Source organism: Puma concolor, chromosome B4, assembly GCF_028749965.1.
Source record: "Puma concolor isolate L17-30 chromosome B4, mPumCon1.1.hap2, whole genome shotgun sequence".
NCBI classification, from domain to species: Eukaryota; Metazoa; Chordata; class Mammalia; order Carnivora; family Felidae; genus Puma; species Puma concolor.
In genome coordinates, this window is record NC_141673.1 from 86884434 (window position 1) to 86900625 (window position 16192).

Here is a 16192-nt window from a genome sequence, read left to right on the forward strand (position 1 = left end):
ATGAACAAATGGATGTTTAGTTTTCTTTCATGTAAAAGAAATATTACTCCAGGCAGCGTAATGGTATTTGGAAGCTCCATGCAATCATTTGGAACCCAGGACCCTTTTGTCTTTCTTTTCCATCATTCACAGCCTGTGGCTTCCATATTCATGGTCACGTTAGCCTCCAGTTTAGCAGCTGGAGTTCCAGTGATCACATCAGTATTCTAGGCTGGAAGAAAGAGCTGGAGTAAAATGGAATACAGGAGAGGTGGTGATCAGTGGAGTGGGAGGAATTATTTCAAGGCAAATTCAAAATATTATGCAATATCATCCATAAATTTTTAATTATGTCTGACTTATAGGGAAGGACCCTCTTTTTTGAAAGTGAATCATCCACATTATTACATTAGTGATAGCAACAATAATTCCTTCTTATACTTTAATACTTAAAATAATCTTCAGAAGTTGGATTGTTAGCCTAAAATCAACAAGAAATTGAATGGGGGTGGGGAAAGGCATGATATTTCATAATTAAGTTAAAAAACTAACCAAAGTGTACGACTGCAGAGCTATCACTTGACCAAAGCATATGTAAGGAAGATACAGGGATTTTAGTTAACCACAGACTCTTTTTTTTTTTTTTTTTTTTTTTTTGGCTCACAAACTCTGTCTTAACAGTATGGTGTGTCTGCTGTAATGACAAACATCCATAGGCTGCATTTAAAAAGTATAATATTCTAATTACAGGAAATAATAATCCTTTTATATTTTGTCCTTGTCTTACTAATATCTATAATATTGTGTTCAATCTAACCACTACCTTTGATGAGGAGAACCGGCAAGTTAGAGGATGGAATGGTATACAGAGGAGGGCAGCCAAAATAGTGAACATGTCTTCCATAAGGGAGAAATCTTTTTTGCCTCATTCTTTGCCTTAGTCAGTTTGGGCTGCTGGTAACAGAATACCATAGACTGGCTGGCTTAAACAATAGCATTTTATTTCTCACATTTCTGGATCCTGGGAAGTCTGAGATCAGGGACCATCATGGTTTTGTTCTAGTGAGGTCCCTCTTTCTGCTTTGTAGACCGTTGTCTTCTTGCTATGTCCTCACATGGCCGGGAGAGATCATCTCTCCCTGTCTTTACTTATAAGGATACTAATCCCATTCATGAGGTCTTTGCCCTTATGACCTAATTACCTCCCCATCTCCAAATAACATCATGTTGGGGATTAGGGCTTCAACATATGGATTTTCAGGGGATAGAAACATTTAGTCCATTGCATTTTCCATTGTAGTCCCTCTTTATAGCTAGTGCTTGCTTGGCATGTGGTAAGAAATTGATAATAAGTAGAAGGAGAGAGAATAAACATTTCATTTACTTAACTCATGAACTTAAATTGTTTTTTCTTACAAATAATATTCAAAATATTATGCAATATCATTCATAAATTTAATAATTCATAAATTCATAAATTTAATTTTTAGAGAAGGACCCTCTTTTTTGAAAGCTAATCATCCAGATACATTATTACATCAGTGCTATCAACAATAATTCCTTCTTAATTTTTTTTAAGCAATCTTCACACCCAGCATGGGACTCAAACTCAACCCTGAGATCGAGAGTTGCATGCTCCCCAGACTGAGCCAGCCAGGTGCCCCAGTTTTGCCTACAGTTTTACTCTGCGAAATTGTCTTTAGAATTTATGGTATCATTGTTCTCATTATCATCCTTGCTCTCGTGTAGGTAATCTATGGAAGCTGTTTTGACATTCCTTAAGCATTTTTGCTTGACGTTATAAGCAGAGTAGTGAAACACTGAATAACTATGTAGAAAAGGAAATTAAAACCTTTTGGGTGTTAATCATCTTATGTTTGTGCCTGGAGGCAAATTGTACTTTTTTTTCTTTAGAAATTTGGCATCTTTTATAGGAGAAGGGGTTACAACTTTTGTGCAGATTAATCCCTTTACCTTTGTGCTTAGAGATCAATGTATACTTTTTTTTTTTTCAGAAATAATCTTTTACATTTGTCATATGTATATATTTATGGTAATGAAGATTTTTAAATTAAAAGGTTTAATTTTAAGGTATACTTTTAGGTGGACGATGAAGATTTACAAGATGAACCTCTACAGATCACAGTTCTTGACCATGACACATACAGTGCAAATGATGCCATTGGTAAAGTGTACATTGATATTGACCCTTTACTCTACAGTGAAGCTGCAACAGTCATCTCAGGGTGGTTTCCAATTTATGATACCATACATGGTAAGGAGTATATTTTAAGAAAATAAATCATAGTTTTTAAAATTTATCCTTAAACACTTTTGTGCTACACGTGGTGGTTTTAAAATATCTTTAAAAGATGTTTTCTTTTTAATAGTCATAAAGTATTATTGGTAGAATTGTTATTTTTCTGAACATAATTTTAAGTAATTCCTTCTAAATATATGCAGTGTAGTAAGTTAATGCATTATTTAAAAATCGTCTAACATTGGTACTGTGTTTCTGAAACATTTTCAAGTGGATAATGTTGATATTTTTCTGCTTAAAAATTCTTCAAGTTTTTTGTTGCCTAAAGCAGGGTTCTCAAAGTGTGGTCTGGGGACACCTAGGGGTCCCTGCACAGGTTCTATGAGGGAGATGAGAAGTTTTAATATGATACTTACATGTCATTTGCCATTTTTATTCTCACTTTCTTACAAGTGTACAGTGGAGTTTTCTAGAGGTTTTATGATGTATGGTGTTACCACACATTGAATACAGAGCAGAAATGAGAATCTAACTGTATTCTATTAAGCTAGACATTATAGAAAATTACAAAAATGTAACAGTGCTATTTTACTAATTTTTTTTGGTTTTCAAAATAGTTATTTTTATAAAAATGTTTATAGTAATATTTTAAAAAATTCTCAGCTTTAGTTTTAATTTTCATTCTAAATTTTAATTTTAATTATAACATGGTAAATGTTGATACATGACCCATGTAAACAAAATCTCTTTGAGGTCTTCGATAATTTCTAAGATTGTAAAAGTGGTCCTGTCATTAAAACATTTGAGAACTGCCAGCCTGCAAATATACCGTTCTTTTAGAATGACAGATGGACCCGTAAAGAGCTGGCAGATGTTTCTGTCTACAGTCTAACATCTTTCTGCCTGTTTTACATTTTTGACCTGGCAATTCCATTGATAGTAGTTTCTTATAAGAAAATTAAGATGTTTGCTGAGATTTATGTAAGAGTATGTTTATTGTGATACTTAGATCCTATTATTATTTATTAATGTTTACAATGGTAAAATGTATTGGAAAAGAGGATTTACTTAAATAAATTAGAGCATATATAGACCATGAATTATACAGCCAGAACGAACTGCGTGTTTTAAGAATACAATGGCATAAGGAAATAAAAGGATTTGTGAAATTGTAAAATTTTATAGAATTCAGATTATAAAACATTATTATAGGATGATTCCATATTTGTTTAAAAACAAAAGAATTGCATATATGTGATATCATTGGATAAATTGGCAGAATACATAATAAAATGTTTATTCTTGGATAGTTTTATTTCTGGACTGTAATCCTATTTTTCTTCTTTTCCTCTTTTGCTTTTTTCTATGTAAATGTATTATCTTTGTAGTTAGGAAATAAAATCCAATCCCATAGTAAATTACCAATAAAACAATTGGTATTAATTGGAATTAATCTGGTTATTAATTGGTATTAACAATTGGAATTAATCTGGGCTTGCATTAAAGGCATGGCAGTATGAATGAATGAATTTTCTAAATATTTTATATTAAATACTGTTTATAATTGGTTTAGTATGTTTATGGACCCTTTGTTAGGAACATAATCTCTTATTATTATTTCAGTGGGTAAATGAGCAAGTCACTCTTAGAAGGCCTTCCTCAATAAGTATGAATTTGACATGAAGTCAGGACAGTCCAGTAAAAATATTTAGTGAATGTTAAGAGATAGAGACTGGGTCATTTTTATTTATTAGGTCATGTTGAAAACCCTTATTTTTGGAATTTCTTAGCTCATTTTAACTTACTACATTCATTGAAAAGAATTAAACTTCTTTTGTGTTAAATCAGATTCTTCCATTAGTTGTTAAGACCACTTACTCTGGGATCATAAAGATCTGACTTCTAATCCTGGCTGTACTACTTAACTAGTTACTGACACTATGCAAATTATTTAACTTTTATTAAACTTTAATGTCTTCCTCTGTAACATGAAGATGATAGTACTACGGAAATTGCCTTACTGGGTTGGTGTGAGCACTTTGAGATACTACTTATAAAGCATTTAGAATGTTATCTATGCTCACTTGTTACCGTCATCATCATCATCATCATCATCATCGCTGTCATCACTTTAAATGGGGCTCCTTTCCAGTTACACTTGATTCAAATAAGTAGAGACTTGTAATAGAAATGAAAATTCTATTCATTCTTTAGTGTATACATGTTCTTCAGAAAATGTAATAAATTACTTACAATGAACATAATTAGGAAACAAAGCATTGCTATTATGATTGATATGTTATTTTTTTAAATTTTTTTTTAAGTTTATCTATTTATTTTGAAAGAGAGAGAGAGAACAAGTGGGGACAGACAGAGAGATAAGGAGACAGAGGATCTGAAGTAGGCTCTGTACTGACAGTAGAGAGCCCAATGTGGGACTCAAACACAGGAACTAGGAGATTGTAAACTGAGCTGAAGTCGGACCCCAACTGACTAAGCCACCCAGGCACCCTGATTAATACATTATCTTTAAATCATCAGTTGGCATTCATTTGCTGGATTATTTAATTGTGCTTTATTTTGTTAACGTAGAAACTTGATTTCCTTTTGAAATTCTAGGTATCCGTGGGGAAATCAATGTAGTTGTAAAAGTAGACCTCTTCAATGATTTAAATCGATTTAGGCAGTCATCATGTGGAGTCAAATTCTTTTGCAGTAAGTAAACACATTTTATTTCTCATTTAACAGGAAACTTAATTTTTAAATATAGGAAATCAAATATTTCATAAAGCTAATGGAAAACCTATAATATTTGGTTTTAATGCCAAAGAGAAAATTATTAATCTCTTAGAAACAATTATTGTAGCTCTGGGGACTATTTATCTGATTTTAAAGTAAATGCAACCTTTTTTTTTTTTTGAGTTCATAGAAATTTTTGTTAGAATGGTCCAGTGGGGCATGAGGTATGCTTGGTTATCATGCCTACGAGGTCAGAGGAGTTTGTGAGGCAGCAGGAAGGAGATCACTCTTCCTGACCCTACTCTAGCTTGTACTCCAGCCTCTACTCCAGACTCTGGAAGGAATCACATTAAACATTGCTGGTAACAGTTGCTTAATGCCAGTAGAAAGAGTGACTGGTGAAGATTTTGGATTCTTTCCAGAATTTTAAATAACAATCCATATATTAATGAAACAACTTAATCTTGTTTACTTAAATCTTATGTTAATAAATATTGGGTCCAAAGGTGGAGAATTGATTGCTAAAGCACCACATAATAATACAACTCTGAAATATCTAAGAATGACTAGAAACAAGTTTGAAAATACAGGTAGAATGTTTTTTTTCAGGAATGCTACAAATTAATTCATCCTTAGAGAAGTGATATCCTAGTGACTGTGGTCTGGAAATGCAAAATGTGCTAGCATTTGCTACAGTCCTACCTGAAAACCAAACAACTAAGGGAATAAGCCTACACCTGCCTATACTGTATGGTGAACAGGAAGAGTCCACAGTTCATCTAGGCCACCTATTGAAAGAAAATCACTGCCTTGCTGAACTGCTTATGTGTAAGCATGATATTATAAAACAGGTGATTCTGTATCTGAATAGTAGCATATGCTACCTTGATGTCAGCTGATTGTCAGTAGTCAGCAGCAACATAAGGGGAGATGGACTTGTACTTTCACAATCAATGAAAAAAAATCCCACACTCTCATATCTACATTTGGGGAAACAAATTTGATGAGGCTACATGTGTGACATAATTAGATTTATGCGGAATGGGCTAAAATTAGATAATAGAGATATGGAGCCATTTGTGGTGGGTGGACATGTGTATTTTGAAGACTCCAGTGGCCTTGCCAAGCATTATTATTGGACACAAACTTATGGAGAAGCTTGCAGCCACTCATCTAATGCAAATTTTACTCTTGTCTAGTAGGGCAACCTCTGAAAAACAAGCTTTGAAATAATTTTCACATATCTTCATTATTTTCACAGAGATGAATATTTTACTGCTTATTAAATTTTTCTTTTATGAATTAGAACAAGTTGCTCTTGTCAAATGTGAAAAAGATATGACTGACTATAATGAACTATATATAACTGTCAAAAGGAAAAGAAAAATCCATTGTTATTTTACTGTAGTATAAGACAATGTAAGATAGGAGCAAAGCACTCTAGCCAAACCTTGTGGTGCTATCCAAAATTCAATAGGCATCTACAGTTACAGTCCCTCAAGTGCCACGTAGTATGGGCTGGCATTGGCAGATGTGGGCAGTCACAACCAGCCTCGATTCATAGGATTGAAAACTCCTAAGTAGTTGAGTTAGCTTTAAGGCATGGATGATATCCATTTTAAGAGACTAGTTCGGTGTAGATGTTCTCAGGTTTTCCCCCTGCCCCCCCCCCTTTTTGTTGTTGTTGTTTTTGTTTGTTGGTTTTAGGTTCTCCCCTTTTTGAATCTGACTAGATCTTATTTTAAATCTAATGACATTTGAAATTCTATATATTAAATGAGTTTATGTAGTATAGACTGCCGAACCAGTTGGCCACATGGCCATGGATTATTGGAAACTGCAGGGCTTTATGACTCCTCAGATTGTCAGAAAGGTAATAGTTTGATTTTTGAGGCTGCAATATGTGTTGTACAGAACTTTTTCAAAGTACTTTGAATAAAGTGTTTTGTATTCATTATCACTTTCTGCCTATTTTTTTAATGATTAACCAGATGACTTTAATTTTGGTTTTTTAAACTTTGTATTGAATGCTGTTTAAGGTTGTCTATAGCTGTTTTCTAAATTATAAAAATACGATTTGTTTCTACTGTGTTTGCTGTAAGAAAGATGAGAGGTCTCATTAAAGAAAATGATTATTTCTAAGAATAATATGGAACTTAGAAGACTGATTGGAAGTATAACTATTATAATTACATTGAAATTAGCACAGTAAAAGGCATTCTTGTATTATATATTCAAAAGGTAAGAACTTAGTTGTAAATTTTTTTAAATTGAATTTAATCTTGTGATAAATAGAACCATAACAGGTAATTTCTTTTAACAGCAACATCTATTCCAAGGTGCTATAGAGCTGTAATAATTCATGGGTTTGTAGAAGAGCTTGTAGTCAATGAAGACCCAGAATATCAATGGATTGATCGAATTCGTACACCAAGGGCATCAAATGAGGCCAGACAGAGACTCATTTCTTTAATGTCAGGTATTTAAAAAAACAAAAACAAAAACAAACTTTCTTACTGATTTACTTAACACTGTTACAATTTTTACTTCCTTTTGACATGCTACCTGAAAGTTAACAGTGAGGGCTATGAATTATGAATGACTGATTCCCTACCCTTGGCCCCATCTTCCTGAACATACCTGCATTGCCATTTTATAAGAGGAAGTCTGAACCAGAAGCTTGTATTTCCTTCTTAACTAGGTAGACAAAGGAATTTGTGCTCATAAAGTGGCCTGGTAGAAAGAACCCTGAGCAAGGAAGTAGGGAACTGGGTTCTAGTTTTCCTTCCTCTAGTATTTCTTTGTAGTCAGAGTTTAGGTAATCTGTCTAGAGTTTTTTGTTGCCTTTTCATAGTCCTTCTCTGACATCTTGGTGTAGCTCCCTGTATTTTTCCCTGACACTCTTACCCCATTATGTTTCTTTATTTTTCTTTGAAGAACTTGTTTACCATTTAAAATTTGTATGTATATGTAAATTTACATGTATATAAATTTACATATATATCCGACAATAAGTATAAATATTATGTTTAATAAATATAAATATTTTATACTTACACATAATAAATTTGTTTTAAATATAAATTATAAACACCTTTATATTACATTAATATTACATATTAATGAATATATCAAACAATATTTATGAATCAGTATAAATATATTTATACCTAATATATAATGTTATAGTTACTATATTAAATAATATATCTTTTTTGTTCACCTCTGTGTTTCTAGCACTTAGAAGAAAGGAAGAATGCCAGGCACATAGTACACAACCAAAAATTATTTGGTAAATGAATGCATGAATGAGTGAATCTTAACTTGCCGCATCTGTAAAGTGCAACTAGTAATATCTTACCTCCCTGAAATGTAGGAGGCTGGAGCAGATAATCTTTTAGGTTCTTTTCAAGTTCTAAAAATCTGTGATTTTTTTCCAAGTCTTTTTTTATTGCTACCATATCCAGTCTTGTATCATGTAATGTCAAGATCTGAAGCAGAATGAGTTTTCTTCCTTTTTTTGTAGGTGAACTGCAGAGGAAGATTGGCTTGAAAGTACTTGAAATGAGAGGAAATGCAGTTGTTGGGTACTTACAATGTTTTGATCTGGAAGGCGAATCTGGGTTAGTGGTACGCGCCATAGGAACAGCATGTACACTGGATAAACTAAGTAGCCCGGCAGCATTCCTTCCTGCATGTAATTCCCCATCCAAAGAAATGAAGGAGTAAGTATGAATCAATGAATTGTTCTTATGGAGCTTTTTATCTTTTACCTATATGCTTTCATTTGATTTGAAATATTCTAGTAGACTTGTTTAACATACATTTTTCCCTGTGGTGATTGTTTTTTCCTTTGGTGATTTTTATTAAAGGTGACATGAAAATCTGAAGGTTAAAAGTATTTAGGTGTTCCTGATATTTTATTTATACTGTCTTAATATGAAATTCAAGTTAAGTAATGTAAAACTAAACTGAGTATTTCAGATCTTTAGACACCGTATATTTAAAGCTTAAAATGGGTATTTATGGAATTTTTACTTACTCTCTGGGAAATGCTTAAAACCCAGTACTATACTTGATAATCTTACTATGCTTATTAGCAACATAGTATAGAAAGAAGAAGTATAGCAGGAAAGGTTGGCCTTGTGTAGGGGTCTCAGATGTAAATGTCTACAGAGACCAGATAGTTTATATATATATAAATAATTGAGTGTAATTAAATAGGGAGTACAGAGGACTGTGTAAAGCCCATGGTGACACTTTTTTTCTGTAAAAGGCTGGATAGGAAATATTTCATGCACTAGCCATACAGTTTCTGTCTTTGTTTATCAGAAAAAAAAGGAGTTTGTTGATTTTGATCTAAAGGAATTTAGACTCAATATTTTTAAAAAACTAAGCGTGATTCAACAAAATACTTTGGTTGGCTGGATTTGGCTTATGTGTTGTCATTTGTGTCTAAGGCAGAAGATTTTCAATATGGTGGTGATCTACAAGGAATTTTTATTTTTTATTCATTATTTTTTAAGTTTTTTAAAAATGTTTTTTAAATTTATTTTTGAGAGAGAAAGAGACAGCGTGCAAGCAGAGGAGGGGCAGGGAGAGAGGGAGGCACAGAATCTGAACCAGGCTCCAAGCTCTGAGCTCTCAGCATAGAGCCTGATGTGGGGCTCGAACTTGTAAACCACGAGATCATGACCTGAACCAAAGTCAGATGCTTAACTGACTGAGCCACCCAGGTGCCCTAAAAGTTTCTTTAAAAAATTTTTTTTCTTAGTGTTTGTTTATTTTTGAGACAGAGACAGAGCATGAGCAGGGAAGGGGCAGAGAGAGAGGGAGACACAGAATCAGAAGCAGGCCCCAGGCTCCAAGCCGTCAGCACAGAGCCTGACGTGGGGCTCGAACTCAACTGCAAGACCATGACCTGAGCCGAAGTCAGACGCTCAACCGACTGAGCCGCCCAAACGCCCCTAAAAGTTTCTTTTTAAAATTTATTTATTTATTTTGAGAGAGACAGAGACAGCATGAGTGGGGGAGGGGCAAAGAGGGAGGGAGAGAGAGAACCTCAAGCAGGCTCTGCACTGCAAGTGAGATCATGACCTGAGCCAAAACCAAGAGTCAGATAGATGCTTAACCGGCTGAGCCACCAGGTGACCCTGGGAATTTTTAAAATGAAAGTTTTCGGTTCACCTGGGTGGCTCAGTTAAGCATCCAACTTCAGCTCAGGTCATGATCTCATAGTTGGTGAGTTTGAGCCCTGCATCATGCTTTGTGCTGACAGCTCAGAGCCTGGAGCCTGCTTTGGATTCTGTGTCTCCTTCTCTCTCAGCCCCTTACAGGCTCATGCTCTGTTTCTTTCTCATTCAAAAATAAATAAACATTAAAGAAATTTTTTTTAAATGAAATTTTTCTGTCATAATGATTGGGATGAGGAGGACGATCATGGCTGAGGACTAGAAATGGTGACTGTCCTACACACCAAGGGACAACTCTGTACAATGAAGACTTGTTCTTTTTTTTTTTTTTTTTTTTTAAGTTTATTTAGAGAGAGAGAGAGCAAGCAGGGGTGTCGTGGGGGAAGGAAGAGAGGGAGGGAGACAGAATCCCAAGCAGGCTCTGTACTGTCAGCACAGAGCCCTGTGCAGGGCTTGAACTCATGAGATCATTACCTGAGCTGAAGTCATGAATCGGATGCCTAACCAACTGAACTGTTGGCGCACCTGGACTTGTTCTATCCTAAATGCCAACAGTACTTCCATTGAGAATCACTGATTTAGAGATTCTTGTAGATTAAGGATCACAAATTTTTCTTGGTAAATGACCAGAAGGTACAGGTAAATAATTTAGTCTTTGCTAAAATAACTACTCAACTTTGCTATTGTAGCATGAAAACAGCCATTGACAGTATGCAAATGAGTGAGTGTGGTTGTGTTCCAATAAAACTTGATTATTTACAGAACAGATTGCAGATTATTTACAGAACAGACCTGTAAGGTATGATTTGCTGACCCCTGCCCTATATTATCAGGGAGTCAGGATGGATTCTGTAGTCAGAAAAATCGAAATGCTTCCCAGTTTAGCAGTAGTCGAGAGGTTGACTAGAAAACAATTACAATCTTTTTTTTTTTCAATTTAATTTTAGTTCCAGTATCATTAACATACAGTGTTATATTAGTTTCAGGTGTACAATATGGTGATTCAACTTTTCATTTATTTTTAATTTTTTTTTAACATTTATTTATTTTTGAGACACAGAGAGAGACAGAATGTGAGCCGGGGAGGGGCAAAGAGAGAGGGAGACACAGGATCAGAAGCAGGCTCCAGGCTCTGAGCTGTCAGCACAGAGCCCCACATGGGGCCCAAACCCAGGAACTGTGAGATTATGACCTGAGCCAAAGGCGGACGCTCAACTGACTGAGCCACCCTGATTCAACTTGTTTTTTAAGCAATATTTTTAAAAATGAGATTTTCCTTTTAGGCTTATTCTTTTTGTTTAATTATTTCCCTTCTGGTAGCCTTCAGTTATTTAGATTAAATTTTAGTCACAAGAGGGTGCATAGTATTCTATCTATTGCCTAATTTTTTGGGGAAATCCCTTGACAAGTGAAATAATTGTTTAAAGAAAGCCACTTATATTTTTAATGTTTATTTTTGACAGAGAAAGAGACAGAGCAAGCGAGTGAGCAGGGGATAGGCAGAGAGAGTGGGAGATACAGAATCTGAAGCAAGGTCCAGGCTCCATGCTGTCAGCACAGAGCCTGATGTGGGGCTCAGACTCACGAACCCTGAGATCATGACCTGAGCCGAAGTCGGATGTTTAACCTACTGAGCCACCCAGGCGCCCCTGTGAAATAATTGTTTTAAATAAACTGAAGAGTGAATTTGCTTTATATTCCATTTAAGATATGTCTTAGAAAGATATGAACTGCCTGCTACCACAGGTAAAGTCAAATTGCAGGTGTAACTTTTTGAGGGATTCAGGTTTTATTTTCATTTTCCACACCAAATTAAAGACCTGGGCCCCTCCTTCTCTTGCCACCCTCCAGCTTTATCTAAGTTGCCTGAAGGGGCCTGGCTTTGTAGCTGTGATGTCTGAAGTTTTCCTCTTTCCACTAAATTACTTAGTGGAAAGAATGCTGTATTATCTGTTGGTGTCTTAGGATGATATATTGATAGTAATGGAGTACTTTTTGCCTACATTCAGGAATAGTTCCATTAATGTAAGTCTTCTGGGATTGTGTAAGTGTTCTTATTTTCTAATTTTGTTGTAGCCATCTGCCTTAAATTGTCAAATATTCACACCATGAAGAATTTAAGTTGCTTCATTAAGATTTTCTGAAAGGCATCTTACTACCACAGTCATGCTGTTTAAAAAAAAAACAAAACTAACTACTACTCAGGCTTCTTTATTTTAGCCACCTTCTTTGTATTTTTGATAATCAATTTGGGTGCTAGTTTAAATTGTTTTATGATTCAACTGATTGTAATAATTATAGATGTTTAATTATAACTGATTCTAGATAAGAATTTGATAAAAGGTAGTTTGGATTATATTCCTGTCTGAATGGATTTATTATTAGAAATGTCACTGAGGTATTATTGCAAGATAATCTTTCATACAAGGAGACTGATAAGAATTAGAACTCCAAGAATACAGATGGTATTTGGGATTTTAATTAGATGTCATACATTGAAACTTTTACAATGTTCATTTTATTTTATTCATTTTATTTTACCTTTATTAATGGTGTGTTCTACTTCATTGGTTTATTTTTTTCCTTTCAGATGGTTAGTGAATGCATAATGTAAATCTCTTTGATATGTCCTTGCTGAAGTATTTTGATGATAGAAAGTGCATTTAAATACAATTTACTGCTTCTCTACTTACAAAAAAAGTACTTTCTAAGAGATATTAATTGTAATTTCTCCTCTGTACATCCCTGATTCTTAGAATTTTTAACTTCATTAGTCACTTCAACAGAGAAAGAAAAAGCAAATAAAACCTTACTCAGTTGTTTGTATACACATAGGTCACCAATGAGATGTTTGATTTTTATCAGTTGTATTAAACACATTTTTAACTTAAACTAGTAACAAAAACAGAAACCTTGTTCTATTGTAAAATCAGTGATGTTTTCAGAAAGTAGTCCGTAGACTATGTGAAAGACGTATTGTTGCCCATTAATGATAGCTCATGTTTGAACCTTGACAGACTGTGATTGTTGGGAATGTTCACTGGCCAGTAAAAAAGAAAAGGCCAGGAAGAGTTGAGCTCTTGATCTGCTTTTAATTTGAATTCTAAAAAATGAGGATATATTTTTAGAGTATATTCGCATTTGATTCTTTTTCCCTCATGCATGAGTGAAGGCAGTACGTAGTGAAATAATTGCTAATATGAAGTATAGGATTCTTAGTTTAATATGCCATTCCTACCATTCAACGTAACTGTGCCCTTTTAGCAAAATTTCCTCATGAAAATGTAAATATTATATGTGAATATGTATCTGTGTATGTGAGCTAAATATATCTATACATACATATAGATATGATCTTGCAGGATGTCGTTGATATCTTACAAAATTTCAATTCAGAATGTAGTTTAATAAATTCTGTTTAAATTTAAATAATATATTCTGTTTGACAGCTAGATAAAAATTATCTATATTGTTTTATTAATGTGTTTTGAAAAGCAATGTCCCCTTGCTTTGTTTTTTTTTCCCAGTGTAACCTGTTTTTTAAGCAATATACTTGGTGTGCTAAAATACTGGAATGTTTACATTTGCTTATATCCATTTCATTCATTTTTCTTTGTGCTGTCATTTCTCATATTCTTAAGTACCACTATTACAGAAACAGTTCTGTTAAATTTTCTTTATGGAAAAATATAATTAATTACATCCATTCAATTTCAGAAGTAACATAAGAACTTTATATTTGACTTTTCACTTTTATGGGTGTTTTGTCCCTAAAATACTGTGTAGTAAGTAAGCTTTATGGTGATGAAAACATTTTAAACATCTTAAAATACAAATCTTAGTCTTTTTCTTATTTAATGCCACTATTTCTGCTTGCTATTTTTCTTATTCACAGTCCTAATTATTATTATTAATCTGATCATTTAAAACTATAACTGTATCCTGTCAAGTTAGTATTTAGCTATTCTTTTTAAATTTTGACTTGTTTTTTGCATGTTGGAGATTAAAAATTCCTCTCCCTTAACTAAAGCTCCTTTGAAATTATTTTAACATAACTTTGCTATCTGTTGTATGTATTGTTTTCTTTTCTTCCGCTTTGACTACAAATTCCCTCAGGTCTCCGCTGGTTCATCCTCCAAGCCATGGATGCCGCTCGACTCACAACAGCCCAATTCACACTGCTACTGGCTCACGACTTACTCAGAACTTCTCTGTGTCTGTTCCCACTCTCATCTATACTGGTACGAGACTGCTCAGACTCCAGAGCTGGGGAAGGCAGGCCACAGGCAGCATGGCTGCCAAGGGCAGGCAGGCAGGCAGGTAGGCAGGTAGCTTAGGTTAGGCAGGTACCATCAGTCTTTTCCTTCTCCTCCTTTTCTCACTTGAAGTCCAGCTGCAGTGAAGAAATCCAGTATTTAGCCACCGCAGAGGTTCTAACTACTTGGAAGTGAAAGTGTTCTTCTAGCTTCCAAAGTCTCTTCCATAGATCCTCTAAGAACCCTATTGTGTGTATGTATCCTGTAAGTTTTTAGGGCAGTCCTCTAGGATTTGCCATTATTTCTGCATTTGGTTAGAAATAAAATTGATTACTAGATTCTATATGAAATAGCTGGCAAGGCTTCTGATTTGCTTATTTTATTATGTATAAAACCTGTTACATAGTAGGGTCTGTTTTATTCTGTGGAAGAGAGCTTTGGAAAACAGGTAAGCAACTATTCTGTGTAAAATACAATGGTTCTGTGTAGCTGTATTCATTTTTCTCTCTGTTGTGTTTTTAGCTGTGGCACTCTTGATGCTATAGGATAAGGAAACATTTTTCTTTTGAAGATATCAGTGTGTGCAAATATAAAAACAATTGTGAATATTTGCACATACCATTTGCAGCATCATTTTTTCTTTTGTAACTTAAAAAAAGCATTGTTTATTTGAAAGTATTTTCAGTCATGTATTTATTCTTTTTGTTTATTTCTCCTTTTAATATTTTTTACCCCTTTAGTCTGTCATCTCATGCTTCTTTGCTTTTTTACTTGGCTTATTAACTGTTCCAGTGCAGATGATTATTTCTCTGGAGAATGATGAATGGTTAAATAGCAATTGGTTGTCTTTGACCTCATACCCAGCTCCACACTTAAGAAATGACTGCTGGCCCTGCCCAATACTTTCCTGGTGTTTGGATCATGCTGCCTTCCGTCACGTCCTTTGGCACATGATTGCTTAATATTTCTCCACCTTCTTCTGGCAGGATTCCCTTCAATGAAGATCCCAATCCCAATACTCACTCATCAGGACCCTCAACCCCTCTGAAAAACCAAACTTATTCCTTTTCACCTTCCAAGTCCTACAGTCGACAGTCCTCTTCTTCTGACACAGATTTGAGTTTGACACCCAAAACTGGTAAGGCGCTTCCACCCACCTTTTTCTTTTTCTTTTATTTTTTTCAAATTTGTTTCTGTTCTTTATTAGCTTTCCATCCAAGGCTTTCCTCCTGTTTTTGGCATTTAAGTTAAAGGACAATGTGAATACTGATCATTTTCAGTTACCACCATTAAAATATGAAAATTTCATATAGTTCAGAAATTAGCTTGTTCAAAGATCTGCATTTATTGATTTAATCATAGTGTAGATACGAAGTTCAGAATTTATTTTTGCATGTAGACGTTTTTCATTTCATGCTCATATTGTGAGGAATAACATTCTAAAGCTTTTGCGTAGAAAGTAACACTAGTAGCTTGCAATCCAGTTCCTCATGCAGTAGAAGCATTTTTGAATTCATTTTTCTGTTTTTCTGAACTTAATTCTAAGATTTTATTATGAAAACATTTTTGGAACAATTGAAATGGTTATATTGGAGTACATATATCTATTAACTTCTTGTTATTTAAAATGTTTGGTTTTGCTACTCTTACTCTCTAGGTTAGAAAATAGCATTTTTGCTTTACTTACTCTTACATATTTCTCAATGTATGAAGTTTATAATTTTTCCCCCTACTATTTGTATTTTGATAAATAATTTCTGTGAGTT

The 16192-nt window shown here is 34.2% G+C and overlaps 1 protein-coding gene and 1 pseudogene across 23 annotated transcripts in view; both read left to right on the forward strand.

Moving 5' to 3' along the window:
- C2CD5 (C2 calcium dependent domain containing 5) overlaps positions 1–16192 on the forward strand; it is a 102383-nt gene that overhangs the window by 21039 nt on the left and 65152 nt on the right. For 14 of the 23 annotated variants that reach the window (XM_086713877.1, XM_086713878.1, XM_086713883.1 and 11 more), the window contains exons 4-8: positions 2083–2254; positions 4859–4954; positions 7302–7457; positions 8505–8703; positions 15413–15564. In XM_086713877.1, coding sequence (XP_086570003.1) covers positions 2083–2254; positions 4859–4954; positions 7302–7457; positions 8505–8703; positions 15413–15564 — 775 coding nt within the window. Of the gene's footprint in view, positions 1–2082; positions 2255–4858; positions 4955–7301; positions 7458–8504; positions 8704–14286; positions 14412–15412; positions 15565–16192 lie in introns of all 23 variants that reach the window. The other 9 variants (XM_086713886.1, XM_025930851.2, XM_086713888.1 and 6 more) reach the window with 1 other exon arrangement.
- LOC112867419 (leucine-rich repeat-containing protein 34 pseudogene) lies at positions 5205–6935 on the forward strand (annotated as a pseudogene).